The following is a 15,732-nucleotide window of genomic DNA, read 5'->3' as shown; positions in this document are numbered from 1 at the left end:
ATTAGGTAGGTAGGTTTTGTGCCTCTGTTGTCTGTAAACAATCATTTTTTCTCTCTTCGGGGACCGATTTGAACAATGAGGCAATATCTGACAAGCTTACTGGCAGAAAATAATATTTGGTCTGAGTGTTGCATGAAAATGGCAAACAAACAGATTGGTCTGAAGACTTCTGGCACTGCTTCTTAATTGTGAGCAAAAATAAATCAAGTGAAATTTTGGATGGACCAGAGGGACTGAATTATTTCTGTTTGTGGTTTTGAGCTAAAAGCAAAGCACTAACCAGCACAGACGTGCAATCATCAGCCAAATCAGTAAGACAATGCCCATTTCCTTAATATAAAAGAGGAAATGCACACAGTAGCGTAGCTCTTATCTGGCCTGGATCAAAGTAGTCCCTAGGCATAACTTTGCAAATGATACTGGCCTTTTCTGATAATATTTTAAATATGCATGTTAAAAATATAATAAGTTATAAGAGTAATTTGCAAGTTGTTCACCTCAGATGTAAGTTTTGAATAATAAGTGGCTGCAGATGATACAGTCTAAAACAAACTCATCCATCGGGATGTTGGGCCTGCAACCATCGTCATTCTGGAAAGAAAACTGGGAGTATATTTGCATTGCAGAAATACGTGAAATCAGGCAGCAGAGAAAAACAGCGTGTCGAGCTACAATAGTTTACACATGACTCTGTGAAGTAAGGGTTTTACCTGTAAAACCAGAGCTGGTGATTGCTCAACCTCTGGAAAGACTAACTGAGAGGGTTTTGGTACATTTATTTTGTTTCACAATAAGCTATCGATACAATAAAGTTAATCTTAGTTGAATCCACAAGGTGTACAGTTGTGTTTTTCTCTTTGATAAAGAAAAAATTCCGCCGCCCCCTGTGCATCCACAAACATGTGAAATGTATTCACAATCACTGTTGCCAGTTTAAAATCTGCTACTTTTCTGTTTAAAAATGGTAAATCAACGGTTTAAGAGTGCAAGGTCGACCACTTTAAGCCAGTGATTCACAGTTGGATGTACAACTTAACAATGAAGGCAAATCATAATTCCCTCCCCTGCAATTTGTGTCTTATTTGGAGACGATATCATATTATCCGGCTAAGGTTTCCAGCCATAGTTCACATGAGGCCACTCAGAATCCTCAGCGATTTTTTTTTTTTTTCTCAGCAGGAATTATGTATGGAAAAGCCACGAGAGAGACTTGCCTATGTGTTTGAACAACATTTTTAATGTTGGACATAAAAGTGTCTATCTCATCTCATTTAAATCAAAGGTGGTTTCCGTCTCCGGGCTGTACTTAACTGGGAGCTTGCTTGTTGGGATGCACTCATGTGGCCCGCATGTTAACGACGAGGGGAAAGTCTGTGGTTCTATAAGGTCAGGAAGAAGTCAACGAGGGGTTAATGGGTGTACGCTGTCAGCCTAGTCCTTCCTGGTGGGAAATGTATCCCTGACATTACAGGCAAGTCAGTGGTTTTGAATTCAGTAGTTTAGTGTTGAGGTAACTGACATAAGTAAGTCTAGCTTACTGAATAAGAGCAGGGAACACCATTGGCATTACTTGCACAAAGACAAACTAAGCTACTGGTGATACATTTCAGATTTATGGGAACAGAAAAATGAATTAGAATGATTGTAAATACAAAACATGTGTCCTGGCTATAATCTCAACATTCTGAAACAGAGAATTTCCATGTAAGTATTGGCAAGAGATTCCCAGCAGAAAATAGTTAAGGCATCATTACTTGGTCGGAACCGCTGGTCCGATAGTTGAAAAACTTTGGAAACTATAAGATTTGCTTCACACAGCAAAGAAATGGGAAAGAGTGTTCACATCTTTTATCCAAAGGAGATGGCCTCATTGCATAAATTTAGCAGACATGATCGCCTGACCTCGGCTTCAACTTTGCCACTGTGATAGTCGAGACTGGTTGGAAGCATGTAAACCTCACCCTGTAGCCATTAAAATTGCTTGTTTTACAGGGCTGCACGGAACATGTGTTTCCCAAATGTGGTAGACGCCACCCCCCCCAAGCAAAGAACAAGAACAGGGACACACCTGTGGATCATAACAGGCATCTCTTCCCTCTGTTAAAACTCACTTTGTTCTGAATCTGCTCAGTTCTTTGCTATATTTCATCTGATGCTGTCAGGTTAGAAGCAGACAGGGAATTATTTCCAATGCTGTAACAGAGCCTCTGTGTCAGAGGAGTACTGGAATGGCTATTAGAGCGATGACAGGGCCAAAGGCGAGACGGGGATGAGAGAATGGCTAAGTCACAGTGACAGGAAATGGATGGAAAAGAGCTGCGAGGAGGCTGCTTGTAAATGTGCTTTATAGGATGAGTGGGGGCAGGTAATTTTGATTTTGCAGTCAAATAATGATTCAGAATCATACCTAGGCTTTTATAAGGTCTCAGGGTTTGTATATACCCCTTTCAAAGTGGACAAAAACCCATTGTCATCTGGGTTTTGGCTTTAATGTGAATGGATCCAGTCAGCATTCTCCCAGCTCCAATGGAAACACAACACCCAGGTGGACATGTTTCTCCCCTTGTTAGACATGATGTAATGATGATGACTGAAGTTAAGGATGCACGCTATTTAATAGTTTTCCATCTGTCTCTGTTCAAGCAGCGCTCAAACATCATTCACTCTGTACTGAGTGTGTAAGAGAGACTGAAGTAAAAGATTTAGGAGAGTTACACTGATCGGCAAAGACATTAAAACCACTGACAGGTGATGTGGATATTACTGATCATCTCATTACAATCAGATGTTCTGCTGGGAAACCTTCAGGTCCCGGCATTCATGTGGAAGCCACCTCACACGTACCACCCACTCAAAAACTGTTGCAGACCAAGTACACCCCCTCGTGGCAATGGCAATCCCCAATGGCTCGACAGTACGCCTTGCCACGCTGTAATGGTACAAGGAACGAAAGAGCTCAAGTCGTGGAACTGGCCCCCATATTCCCCAGATCCCAATTCAATCGAGTATCCGTAGGATGCACTGGAACAAGTCTGATTCATTGAGGCCCCAACGTTGATTGGATTTGGCTCTGACCCATGGAGGCGTGGATGTAGGCTCTCAGAGGGTATCCCGTGGTGTTTGGCACCAGGACATTGGCATTGGATCTTTTGAGTTCTGTGGGTTACGAGGTAGGGCCTCCGTGGATTAGACTTCTAACAGTACATCTGATGGATGTTCAGGTGGGTTGGGATCTGGGAAATTTGGAGGCCAGGTCGATGCCTTGAGCGCTTTGTCATTCTTAAGGCCATTCCTGGTTTGCCAGCGGCCTAATCAGTACTGCGAACGTACAACTCTCAACAGAGAAGAGAAAGAGGCAAGATGTCTCACCCCTTAGAAATAATGATGAACCAAGAAAAACAAAAACAGGAAAGCAAACTTGTCTCCTGGCAGTGGTAAAATGAGTCAATTACCTATTTTTGTTGTTCCCGTTGCTATCACACATTTGGCCTTCAATGGCAAACACAATGGGTTTGTAAGACCACTTTGTTGGGGCGAGATGAAGGCTGAAGTCACATTTCATTTTACCAGCATGAATGTGAATGTGCATGGTGAGATTTTTCAACACCACAAATAATAAAATCCAGGCAAATGCAAAATTGCTCCACAAAATGAAGCATTAAAGATGTGTTAAGCTTTATATTCCAGAGCTCTTTAACTAACGATTCTTGGCAGAGTGCACTTCATATGTTCTCTTCCACACTTCCAATCCTACTTGCCAATGCCCAATAAATAATTTACAGGGGTTTAGCAGAACATGGTGCTGTATATTAAAAAGAAGGAAGACTGGCTTTCCAAACATGAAAAGCAGGATTAGTATTCAAGTGGTCTTATAAAACCATATTAAAGTGTCATTAACTTTTTGTTGGCCCGTCTCCCGACTGGCACAGAACAACATTTTGCACATTTTGAGAGGATTGTTTAGGAGCTGGAAATGAATGAACGACGACCCCTCATGCAAAAATAGAGTTTGATGAACCAGATCTAGAGATCAGGGTTACTTCCTTCTTTGCCTCAAAATCACAGATTGCCTTTTTTCTAATGACAGCTACCCCCAGTTGGTTTTACAAAACATAATGGTACAATTGAAAACTGGCTTTGTGGGTTTAGTCTACCTCTCTGTAGCGTCTCATGAGGCTATGGTGCTAATTTGTATCGGGTTTAACCCTTCCTTAAACCTCAAACTTCAGCACTCACAGCCACTGGAAATGTCCTGGAGGTTTGTGGGAGCTCTTCTAACCGAAAGAAGAGAGAAATTATTGAGTCCACTTGTAAAAATATGTTCCTGTTTTTAAATCGAATCAAAAGTACAGTAGATGTTGCTAAGTTAAGATGTAGGTTTAGACTGCTAACCCAAATTGTTACCAGTTTGTTGACTTAGGTTTGAGGTTTACATGAAACTTCACGGAAGTGGGAATCTGAACGCTTATATATAAACATCAAATAGCATACATATTTCTGTGGATGTCCTTCAATGGAAACCATAAGAAATGTAACATACAGCTCGAAATGTACAACTGGAAAGTTTACAATTTTAAGCTACAAGAGTATCTTACCCACAATCCTATAATTTCGTAGCCAACAAAATACTTGATGCCTTTATAAGTCACATAAGTTAAGTTGTGTAAATTTGTTTTTCTTTGTTTTTCAGAAAAATTGCTCGTCCTAACTGTGGCGACCGAGGAAACAGATGGCTTCCACCGCTTCATGAAGTCTGCAAGCTATTTCAACTACACTGTGAAGGTAAGACTGAATAAACAAAAAACAAAACAAAAAAGCTAATGACACTACACACACAAATGCACACACACAGAGCCAAATGTCTTAAGCACACACTTGATTGATTAGGCCTGTTACAGGAAACAATGAAGTATAACAAGCTGTGAAAACATCCATCTTAAAGGGATACTCCTACATGTGGGTCCAGAATTCCCCTCTGTGGTTGAAGCCAGCAATAAAAGAAAATACAGGGTTTTTTATTTTTTAGTCTAAGCTCAAAGAAAGTGCACCTCAAGCATTTGCAAAGTCCTCTGCCTGCTGAACACTTACAGACAGAAGCTACTTTTCTAGCTTTCTAAGATGATTCTTGTAAATGATCCTTCTTGATTAGTTGATTTCCTGTTATTATTTGCTTGGTTATATTGTTCAAGCTTGATCTGCATCCAATTTGTTTAAACCAAACTCTAGTGAAACTACATTAGTCAACAAAGAGCAACTGGGAACTCACAATTCGACCGTAATTCAGCTGTTAGTACTGCAGCCAATCTGGTCCATGTGGATTTTCAGTTATGAGGCTCCCTTAAGGCTCAGAATCATATCCACATCTCAATCTTCAGCTGTGTGATTTTTTTTCTGTTCTCAGTGAGATTATGTGGTATTCTGGCGGCACTTACACACTGGAGTCTATAAAATGTGCCATTCTAGCTACCACTGGAAAATCTGCCAATGGGGTGGCATACTAGCCCCCTTTTTCTTTGCACTTTTTCCAAAGTGTAATTTTCTTGGACCCATCTTACTCTGCCCCATTTCTTGAAACATTCCTCAGGATTTCTTGCATATTGTAAGACAAGGGAGAACTTTACACCCATCGGCAGAATTCCTAACTAAGGAATGAAGACATTACATCAAATCAGTGACATAAAAATGAGTGTTGAAGGATCATCTTTTTAAAACTGCTGCCTCTGGTGAGATTTGGTGACAAGCAGGTTCTTGTCTGGCTCTAAAACTTGTCCTCTGTGTGCTCTGTCTCAGGTGCTGGGAATGGGAGAAGCGTGGAAGGGTGGCGATGTGGGTCGGTCTATCGGTGGAGGGCAAAAAGTCAGACTACTGAAGGAGGCCATGGAGGCGCTGGCTGACCAGGAGGATCTTGTTGTCCTTTCCGTGGATAGGTAAGATACGCCATTTTCTTATACATTTTTCCATGACAGTATTATCGGACCATTTTAATGGCAACCTCAGAACAATTCGAGCTTTCCATTGTTGTCTGGCTTCTCTTAACATTTCAGATATATGTGTATGTATGTGTGTGTGTGTGTGTGTGTGTGTGTGTGTGTGTGTGTGTGTGTGTGTGTGTGTGTGTGTGTGTGTGTGTGTGATTAAGTGGTAGCAGTAAGTCAATACAGCTCCTGCCTTCTCCCCTGAAAGAGGTGAAATAAAAAATCAGACATATTGCTCGAAAAAAAGGACTTCCATACGTTTGTAGCCAGCAAGTATAATCAAGATGACGACCAAAAACTGTTACTTATTTTTTCTTTGCTCTCTTGTGTCTTGCTTTTCTTTAATTTTCTTTCTCAGATGCTCTATTTTATTAAGCTTTGTTCTGATTTAGCTTTGCTTCTAAGTACAAGACATTTCCTTGACAAGAAAGGGATGCAAAACGCCCTTTATTGCTGTGTAGATCTATGAATTAAAAATTAAACTCATTTTCACAATCACAGACCGTAATAATTGCTTTCAAAGCGATGCTTCCTCGGTGAGAGCCGTTTCAGAGCATTTATGTAGCACTTAACCGCCCTCTACTCATTCATGTAAAGGCATTATTATAGAGCACAGGCAAATACATGAGGGGCGTAATTTTCACTTGCAGGTAGCTGAATTATGAGTTTTCAAAGCCAATGGAAAGTTTTCCTGAGATAATGTGTGTGGTTTAGAATAATAACAGCTTTGCTGGCCATATCTCCTTAAATAGAGCTGGAGATGATGATACTTACTGTACCTTGTCACATGAATAATGTTAGGTATAATTGCTGTGCAAACTTGTCACACCCTTGAAACAGGTTATTGGAATATGTTTTTTTTCTTTACTCTGTAGCGTTAGAAACCACATCTGAATTTCACAGATGATTATGAGATTTTCAAATACCTTTTGAAATCTGTAATCCTGCTGGACCACCATGGCAGTTTTCGACACTGTCTGCTTCTTATGCAGACACACTTTTGTCCCATATGTCATTCACTGACAGTAGAGACACTGAAGTATAGGTGACATTGAAATTCATTCGTGGGTGTTGTGAAGGCTTTGAGCATGGGCTGAATTCCCCAAGTGAAAAGAAAATGATTGCATGCAATTTTAAAAGCCATACACCTTAAATGGAGACCACAATTGCAGTTCACAGCCGGAGCACTTTGTGTGAGTTGGCTGCACATCAGTCGATCTATGCATATTTGAACTGACAGAAATTTGTCATGTGTATAGTAATGACTTCTGGGCTGCTATGGGAAATTTAACCTGTTAGGAGGGGTAAAGTCATTTCCAGACACCGTACCTCTGTAATACCAGCATGAAATTAAAAAAGGTGGTGGTTATTTTAAACTTCTAAATTCATGAGATATGTTTCATTTGCATATTTTCGGATAGGTTTGTTCCTGTTTGGCTGGTGTGACTAGGGTTTAATTCGCTATATAAAAACTACATTGTTCAAAACACCATTTGGAGTGTATTGTGTGTCATTAAACACATATTCAAGTGGTGGCTTTTAGTGTTCTGTGCCAATTACCTAAAGAGGAACCAAAAGACAGCACTGGTTTCTGCCTTCTGAGCTATTGAGTGAATTCCCTGGCAACTGTGGAGGACTTTTTTTAACATATAACCTAATGTTGTGCTTAAACAAAGCTGTTGCTAAAATGGAAGAATGAATCATGACTATAGTGCCAGTCATACAAATAAATCTCATATTTCATCAACCACGCTTGGCACATTGAGAAGGGGAGTCTGAGAGGCCGGCACAGTCGTCTCCAGTAACGCGAGCCAATTTCTCAAGTTAAGTCAAAGACTAGCTTGGCTCTGTTAAGAAACAGGGCTGTGTGTAGTGTGAGTGTGGTTGAGGTAGAGAGCGCGATAAGTTTAACATGGAACATGGTTGTCTAACAGCAGTCAATGTACAGTTAAGGTTACAGTTTGCCTTCCTTAATGCAAAAGTAGACTTTATGTTGGAGTGATTGCAATCGCTATGTCTACTTAAATCCATTCAAGTACTATTCATGGTAATGTTGATCTTGCTAGGTATTGCGAGAACAGCGGTCTGATATCAATGGTTCTGGATTACGTCTGACTAGTAACTGGTTCAAAAGAGGGTTGGCCTTCAAAATGGCCTTCAAATAATATTGTGATATTTTTAGGCAATCCACACAATATATCTTTCAGAGCAGTCTGATGAGCTCAGAGAATTACATCTCTTTAATGTATTGCACCCTTTAAAACCAGGAAAGCGTATGCCATATAACAATATGAAAATATCCAAAGTCTATGACGATAGTGTGTCTCATATCACAATCAAAATATAATATCGATGTCTTGCCCATCCTTAGTTCTGAGCACCAAGAGTCGAAACCATTAACGATCTCACACAGTATTTTAGTGTGTTCTAAAGGCAAGTCGAAAGCAAATGTCACAGTCCCATTATAATTTGCACTTTTAAGCTGTGTTATTGAAGCAAAGCAGTTTGGATATCTCACCACAGTGACAGCTAATTAAATATCCTTGATGATAAAATAAGCAACACCCTCAAAGAGAAAAACGGCTCGTTCCCAGGCCAGCTCAGTCTTAAATTTATTTGGATGGAGCAAACTTTTAAACATTGTCATGTATGTTTTGCCATGGACTGCAGGCCATTTTATACTGCAGCAATAAATATGATTGATGACTTAACAAAGGACAGTACTTGTATGAACATGTGTTGGCCAGATGTGGACACCGTAGAGCATGCAGGCTTCCTTACATAGGTTAGACTTCACTTCCCCTCGTTACATGTGTGACTGCAGTGGTTCAGGTTGCCTAAAAATCCCGCCACCTTACATACACCACTGTTTATATAGAGCAGGTTATTTCGGATCGGTCCAGCATCAAAGTCACATATAGAGGAGGGTGTTTTATAGTCAGTGGCTCTTTTCACTGTTGTGACTTCACACCTTCGAAGTAAAATCACCAGAAATATCTAGAGTTTCCACATCCTAAAATATCTGCCCTTTGAATAATAGCATGCTTTTAAACAAGTCACCACTCACCACCAGCCAATATAAAGGGTTAGACACTTTTTCCCTCGTCTGTCACAGAACTCTCTCATCCCTGCATGCATCAGCGCAGGACTCTTTAGCAAATACCTCACACAACACTCCAGAAATGCTTGTCTGTACAAATGCCCAGTCAGGAAGAATGCCCTCTGTTTACATATAGATTTCTATCTATCTCAAGCAAGTGTAAGCTGAGGTTGTGTGTCAGATGTGAGATAAAAAACTACTTGTTTAAGAAAACTGTGAGATGTTCCCTGAAGGCGAAGCCTGAATGAGAATGATCTGTTGTATTTCATCTTCACTCCTCCCTTTCAGCTACGATCTTATCTTCGCTGGGGGACCAGAGGAGATTCTCAGGAAGTTCCAGCAAGTCAATCACAAAGTGCTTTTTGCTGCCGAGGGACTGATTTGGCCAGATAAGCGGCTGGCTGACAAGTACCCCTCAATCCGCAGCGGCAAACGCTACCTCAACTCTGGAGGTGGGTTACCTGTTTTCTCTGCCTCCATGTTTAACCCTGATCGTAAGATCCCAATTTTAAATCTTACCCTATCTGACACGACTTTTAACTCTATTTATAACTGATGGTTGTTAAAACACAAACTTGTTTGAATGAGAACCGTTTCATGTATGAAATGGCCATAGTATTTTCATGTTTGGGTGGACATGTATTAAGGTAACCCTGGTTGTAAACTCATTACATGTATGGTTGCACAATGATTTACATCAAAGCTTGATTTTTAGGGCTGATGTCTACAGCAATATGCAGAAGAAAAAATTTTTGGATCAATATACACACATTTATTTGCAATGAACCCCGAAAATGTCATTATAGAACACTTATGACAAAGATCTGTAATGGAAGCAGGATGTTTTACAGTTGAACAATAAACTATATAGTAAACTATATAATATAGTGTAAAATGACATTCGAGCACTAAACAGTAAAGGACATTTAATATTAATTATCCCAATTGAATTTGTCCACGTTATAATCTCAAAAAAAAAATTCTTGATATCGGCACATATAGGACAACATATGGATGCCGCCATCATCCGATAGTATCTGCAGACAGATATACTGTATCAGTCGGCTCTAGTTTACATTCCACCATCAAACTCTGAAGACTTACAGAGCTAGTTGGAATTCAGGGGGCTGCGCAGCAGTGCTCAGTGTTATTGCTTTAAAGAGCGGATGACTTAAAGGAATGACAACAGACTGGTGTTAGTTTTAAGATTAAAAAAACGGCAGGACTTTTATTAGTATCTCTTTCGGTAAATTGAAAGTATATTTTTCCTGTAATCTGGCTCCTCGAGGTATTTCCTGTCCAAGTGGACGGGAGGTGACAAAAGCCCATTCATGTGAATGTTCACTGCAGACTTTGTCCATTTTCAATCTCTCCGGTGATCATCCAGCAAGTTTAAATGTTTTAAAATCAAGATGTTTGAGGCATAATGTGACATCCAGTACATGAGTGATGCTCAATGAGGGGAAAATTACTGAATATCTGATGGTATTTTTTTTTAACAAAACTGAATGTTCTCATGCATAAAACCACATGGCAGGGCCAGCTGCATCCTGCCATTTGTCAGTGTCCAGTCTGGACATAGAATTACTACTTTCCTTGTGGTCATCAGCCTGGCCTGACCTCCCATATTGGAGTCTGGCTTCCTCAGACTGATCACAGACTGTTTTTAGCATTCATTGTCATTGACATGACATGTGGATTTGTCTTGGCCCCCAGAATGTGCCACAGTTTGTGTAAAATTGCAGGTTTTGTTTGTCTTTCAACGGCTACCGCCCAAAATGACCATTGGGGAAGGTTTATAGCATCTGGACACACACTACGTTGTCACAGAGAGTACAGTGTTAAGAGGGTGGAATCGAGATACAGTAGGGTTGTGTTTGTGTGTGGCTCTGTGTCTGTCTGTATACACATTTTGTATCTTCGCATTAACAAAACTAAGAATGAAGGCCTGGCCAGTCCTGGTCCAAAGCTCCTGTGTTAACGGTCTAAGCACCAACACTCCCCTGGTGCACATTGAGCTCTCCGTCTGGACTGCTAGCTGCATGACTGACTGAGCAAACTAGCTAACCAGCAGTGGCAATAGTTAGCAGCCATTAACATTTATTCTGCATTTTTATTACGTAATTTCTTACATGTTGCACCTTTAAAACAGAGAATCCAGAATAAAAGCAACACAGTTACTGCCACCAAATGCAGGAAGGACAGCTGACTGTGTGGATATGTATATTAATTGGCTTATATTCACTGGCCCATAATTAGGACATGAGGAGATCGGACTATAACTACATTTATGTATTGCATTACAACAGTAAGTTGCTTGATACAGTTTAAGCATTACTGTTTCTGCTGTGGGCCCCACGGTATCAAATGGACTTGGGAGCAAACAAAAAAGTAAATATAAAAGCATAATTCAAAGCGTTTTTTTCATATCTTCAGGGCATCAGTGTCAGACTGTCTCTGTTGTCAGAGAATATCAACACAGGAGAACACACTTTGACATTGCTGGCAGCCAACAGGAAAAAGATGAGAGCCTTAACCCTCAAGGAATGATTGTATTGTCCAGAGAATTGATTAGTTCTAAAGGCACTTTCATGTGTTGATCTGTTATCCTGAGCATAACTTGCTCTGGAGCAGGTTAGGTGTGCAGCCAAGTTACCATGGCGATTTATCCTGTTAAAAAAGGTGCACTGCCGTTGTACCCTGAAAAGTTAACCCATAAGGATCTAAGGGTAAGCTAAGGCTAAGCACAAATCCTGCTTCATAGTACAGGCCTCAGGGACCTTAAACCTAACATTTCCAATCAATATGTTCTGTTGTTCCGTGCATCCATTTTCTTGCAACTATGCAGTCAGAATATCACATATTTCCAGCAGTATAAAACAGGATTTTTTTTCCCAGAGCCTCAGACCAAAAAGGCATGCACTTCACAGCACTAACTGGGATCTGTCGATTGTAAAGCCCTCATTTTGAGGATAAGCTACCTATTTGCATAAAATGCCATGATCTCTTTTGAACCTATGCCCCAGCAATTATGATTATGTCATGTCTATCCATCGACTTGTTTACAATGTCTCGGGCTTTTTTTAAATGATGGGATGCAAAGCGATGCAGACCAGAAACACAGCCAAACCCTGCAATCTGCTCCTGTGGTCAGTGTCCTTGAGCATGAGAAGAAGGAAGAGGAGACAGGGGAAGACTGGTGAAGAGATTTGCCATGAGAATGTACATTTAAGAGCGAGTGTTAAAGACTAGCACGCACTGTTCCAGAAGGTCAGTGAGTTGTGAGGCAGTAATAACATATAGACTAGAGCTTTTCGCTGCCCATTATTGAATTGCTTTCTATCTGAAGACTGTGGGAAAGGAAACTCCCTGCCCATTTCTTGTGTGCTTAGGATTACTGCCAAAAATCACACTTTGTGTAAGGCATTCAAGCTTGCTAGAGTGAAGTCTATGGGCCGAGAAGCCGGCAGATACAGTATAATTGTCACCAACAGTCTGCCAGTTGTATATATGACCTTGTAAACGTCTCTCAAACCTATACTTTACAGCTGTATATATGTTTACTTGTAGGTATAATCGGCTACGCCCCATACATAAACAGAGTTGTTTCACAATGGAACCTCCACGACAACGATGATGACCAGCTCTTCTACACCAAAATATACTTGGATCCTTTACAGCGAGTGAGTATCCTGTGTGAATGCCAGCATTCAATTGAAAACGTATCCTAGAAAACATATTTTAGATGGCTAAGATACTCTGTGTTTTCATGTCTTTCAGGAAACTCTCAACATAACTTTGGACCACAAGTGCCAGATTTTCCAGAATCTGAATGGGGCAGTTGGTGAGAATTTACAGAAACTGGTTCAGTTTCCTACTTACATGTATCGATTTTTTAACAAAATATGCGAAAATTATATTTTTATTCTGGCAATTGTAAGTGAAAAAAGGGCAGTGAATAACTTGCTGCAGCAGCTTAAACCCCTGTACCATTTTGCTCCAACACAAGATCGCACTTGTAGGCTTGGCAATCACACTGCATGTTATAAAGCTTTACCGCTCTTGTCCATGTGGTGAGTCAATTTTTATAACCTGCCCTGAAACATCTCTTGTTCCTGTTTCTGGCAGATGAAGTGCTTCTGAAGTTTGGAACGGGCCGAGTAAGAGTTAGAAACACAGCGTACGACTCTCTGCCAGTGGTTGTCCATGGCAACGGAAACACCAAAGTGAGTGAGACATGAAGCCCCTCAGGCGCAACTAACACATCAGTGTACTTATAGCACAGCATATATACTTTTAAGTTAATCATTCCCATCTAAGACATTAGCTTCAAGCTGAATAAGCAAACTCCTCTTTCCCATTTGCAGATGAGTTTCCGTTGGTCCGTGCCTTTGAATTTTTATCAACATAGCATGAATTATAAGATTTAAGTGCATGAATTCCCCACATGTTCAGGAAATATAAATACTTCTCCTGTGATACTTGTCAAAGACCCATAAGAGCCAGCTCATTGTTCCATGGACAGTAAAAGTATGGCCGAAACAAGACTGTAATTCTTGTCTCCATGTGTGCCCTATTTTCTTTTTCGGCACCACTCCGTTTATTATAGTGACAGGCTTCGCCAGCTGAGAAGCAGGATGTCCGTACGATACCATCATCTCTCTGTGGAATTTCTTTTTCCTTGCCCCATCTCTTTACTATTCTTGCCCCACCACCGGTCGTCTGTCTCTGGGCTCCCTTGGTAATGAACCAAATCCACCAAAATGTTGAGTCATTCTTCCCAGAGGCCTCAACATCTGGAGGTGAAGCTCTTAATGGTAGATCACAGAATTCTTGCCGCAGCAGTGGTTTTCCGCCTCGCTCTGACTATTAGTTTATTTTTACTTTCCAGCCATCTAGTTCAATGTGGTTACAGATACATCACAATGTTAATGTCTGCGACAAGAGACAGTAGCGCACTGACACTGCTGTTTTCCCCATAAATTGGAACTTTTCATACACACTTAAATACACAGTAGCCATAACTGTGATTGCAACATGTTGACATTTTTTTAAGAGAACTTACAAAAGGAATCATTACTGTCAGTTTGAACTTCTCAAGAAGAGACAATTACAGCTGTGGTCTTAAGTCTGACATATGATTCAGCCTGGTGATTTAATCTCGTCTTATCCAAAATTCTCCTTACAATAAATCATTGGATCAATATGTCGTGCTCCAAGGTAGGATATTCCAAAAACCTCATTATAATGAGAGGGGGTTTCACCAAATCACACAGAAGATTTGGATATTTTGCTTATGCTGATACTAATTCACTGTAACACCTGCTCTGAACTCTTTCCTTTACAGATGTACTTGAACTACTTGGCCAACTATGTCCCCAATGCCTGGACCTATGAAAATGGCTGTAGCCTCTGTGATGACGACATTGTGGACTTGTCTCAGCTAAAAGTAAGTGTTTTAAATTAAGACGTTTTCCTTGTATTTGCTGTCCGATTTTAGTCCATTCAAGTGCAGCTGTGGAAATTCTGTATGAAGCCACATCCCTGTGGACATTGGAAAGGATGAAACATCAGCTGGTCTTCCAGCATGAACCATCTATGAGTTTCTGTCTAGACAGCAGGAGCAAAGCCCGAGTTTGCCCTATTTCAACAGATAGGCAAGACTTGTAGTACTGCACACATTCCCTTTCCAGAAATAATAGGCTATGTGCCCGTTGGTCCTCTTGGACCCTTTTAAAAGAGCACAAGTGCCAGGGAAACTACTCAGGGGGGGAAAAGGAAGCAATGCACTGCTGTGGTGCAGGATATGGCTTCTGGGGTTTTCAGAAGGGCTCATTTAAAGGGGTGTCACTGTCAACCGGCTTGCCTTTTAGTGGGCTTCTCAGCATGGGTTTTATCCACAATAGTAAGCTATGGCGGTTATGCTGAAAATTTGTTCAGCCAAGGCTGGCGACATATAGGCAGCAAGAATGGCAGGCACTAGGAAATGTCTCTGGCTGTGTGGTTACGTCTGTCAACGACCTTAACTTTACCTCTCTCTCTCAGGCATAGTGGTGAAGATCTGGTGTATGGACAAGATCCCAGTTAATAAGTTTTATAACCTTGCTTTAAAGGAGCAGTTTTAGTTTTAAACATTCAAAAACTGAACAAACATTGTCAACGGGGTGTGAAGAAACAACAGTGTTGACATTATGTCAAAGTGGTCTATGTACTGTGCTGTGGAGATATCTTCTGACGTTAGCATGCTAACCAGCAATAGCCCCTGTAGTTTCAGCTGGGAGATGTAAACAGACTTTTCATTTAATTTACAAAAAGTCTGCTCTTCCCAGCATGCCTCTTTTGTCCTCTCCTGCCATACCTTATCTTCCCATAATTCATAGTGCTGATAACGTTGTAAATCACCTCCATACCGTAACCGCTGTCTTCAAACTGACCTTGTTGGCTCTCTGAGTCTGTGTTCACTTTCAGGCTGACAAATCAAGTTAAGCTGAGTCTTGTCACCCGTGGTGACTCCTTTGGCTCCATGGCTAAGTGAGCCATGAGTTAATTAACTACAGCTCTGGTAAGCTACCAAAGAGCAGCAGTAACTGGTTACTCTGGTGACACACTGCCTATGTTTTTGGAGCTACCCTCAAATTTTTGCCATGTCTTACAACT

The 15,732-nt window shown here is 40.8% G+C and overlaps 1 protein-coding gene and 1 long non-coding RNA gene across 5 annotated transcripts in view; one reads left to right on the top strand and one right to left on the bottom strand.

Annotated features, from left to right (window-relative positions):
* The window catches only part of LOC119008330, a 270,887-nt gene that overhangs the window by 96,503 nt on the left and 158,652 nt on the right, over positions 1-15,732 (bottom strand). The window lies entirely within an intron of this gene.
* plod2 (procollagen-lysine, 2-oxoglutarate 5-dioxygenase 2) overlaps positions 1-15,732 on the top strand; it is a 37,810-nt gene that overhangs the window by 8,956 nt on the left and 13,122 nt on the right. For both annotated transcript variants that reach the window (XM_037078468.1, XM_037078469.1), the window contains exons 2-8: positions 4,691-4,782; positions 5,791-5,927; positions 9,364-9,527; positions 12,646-12,758; positions 12,856-12,919; positions 13,204-13,301; positions 14,423-14,524. In XM_037078468.1, coding sequence (XP_036934363.1) covers positions 4,691-4,782; positions 5,791-5,927; positions 9,364-9,527; positions 12,646-12,758; positions 12,856-12,919; positions 13,204-13,301; positions 14,423-14,524 — 770 coding nt within the window. The remainder of the gene's footprint in view (positions 1-4,690; positions 4,783-5,790; positions 5,928-9,363; positions 9,528-12,645; positions 12,759-12,855; positions 12,920-13,203; positions 13,302-14,422; positions 14,525-15,732) is intronic.

The sequence above is a fragment of the Acanthopagrus latus genome, chromosome 19 (genome assembly GCF_904848185.1).
Source record: "Acanthopagrus latus isolate v.2019 chromosome 19, fAcaLat1.1, whole genome shotgun sequence".
Taxonomy (NCBI): Eukaryota; Metazoa; Chordata; class Actinopteri; order Spariformes; family Sparidae; genus Acanthopagrus; species Acanthopagrus latus.
This window is presented reverse-complemented; position numbering and strand designations above follow the sequence as displayed.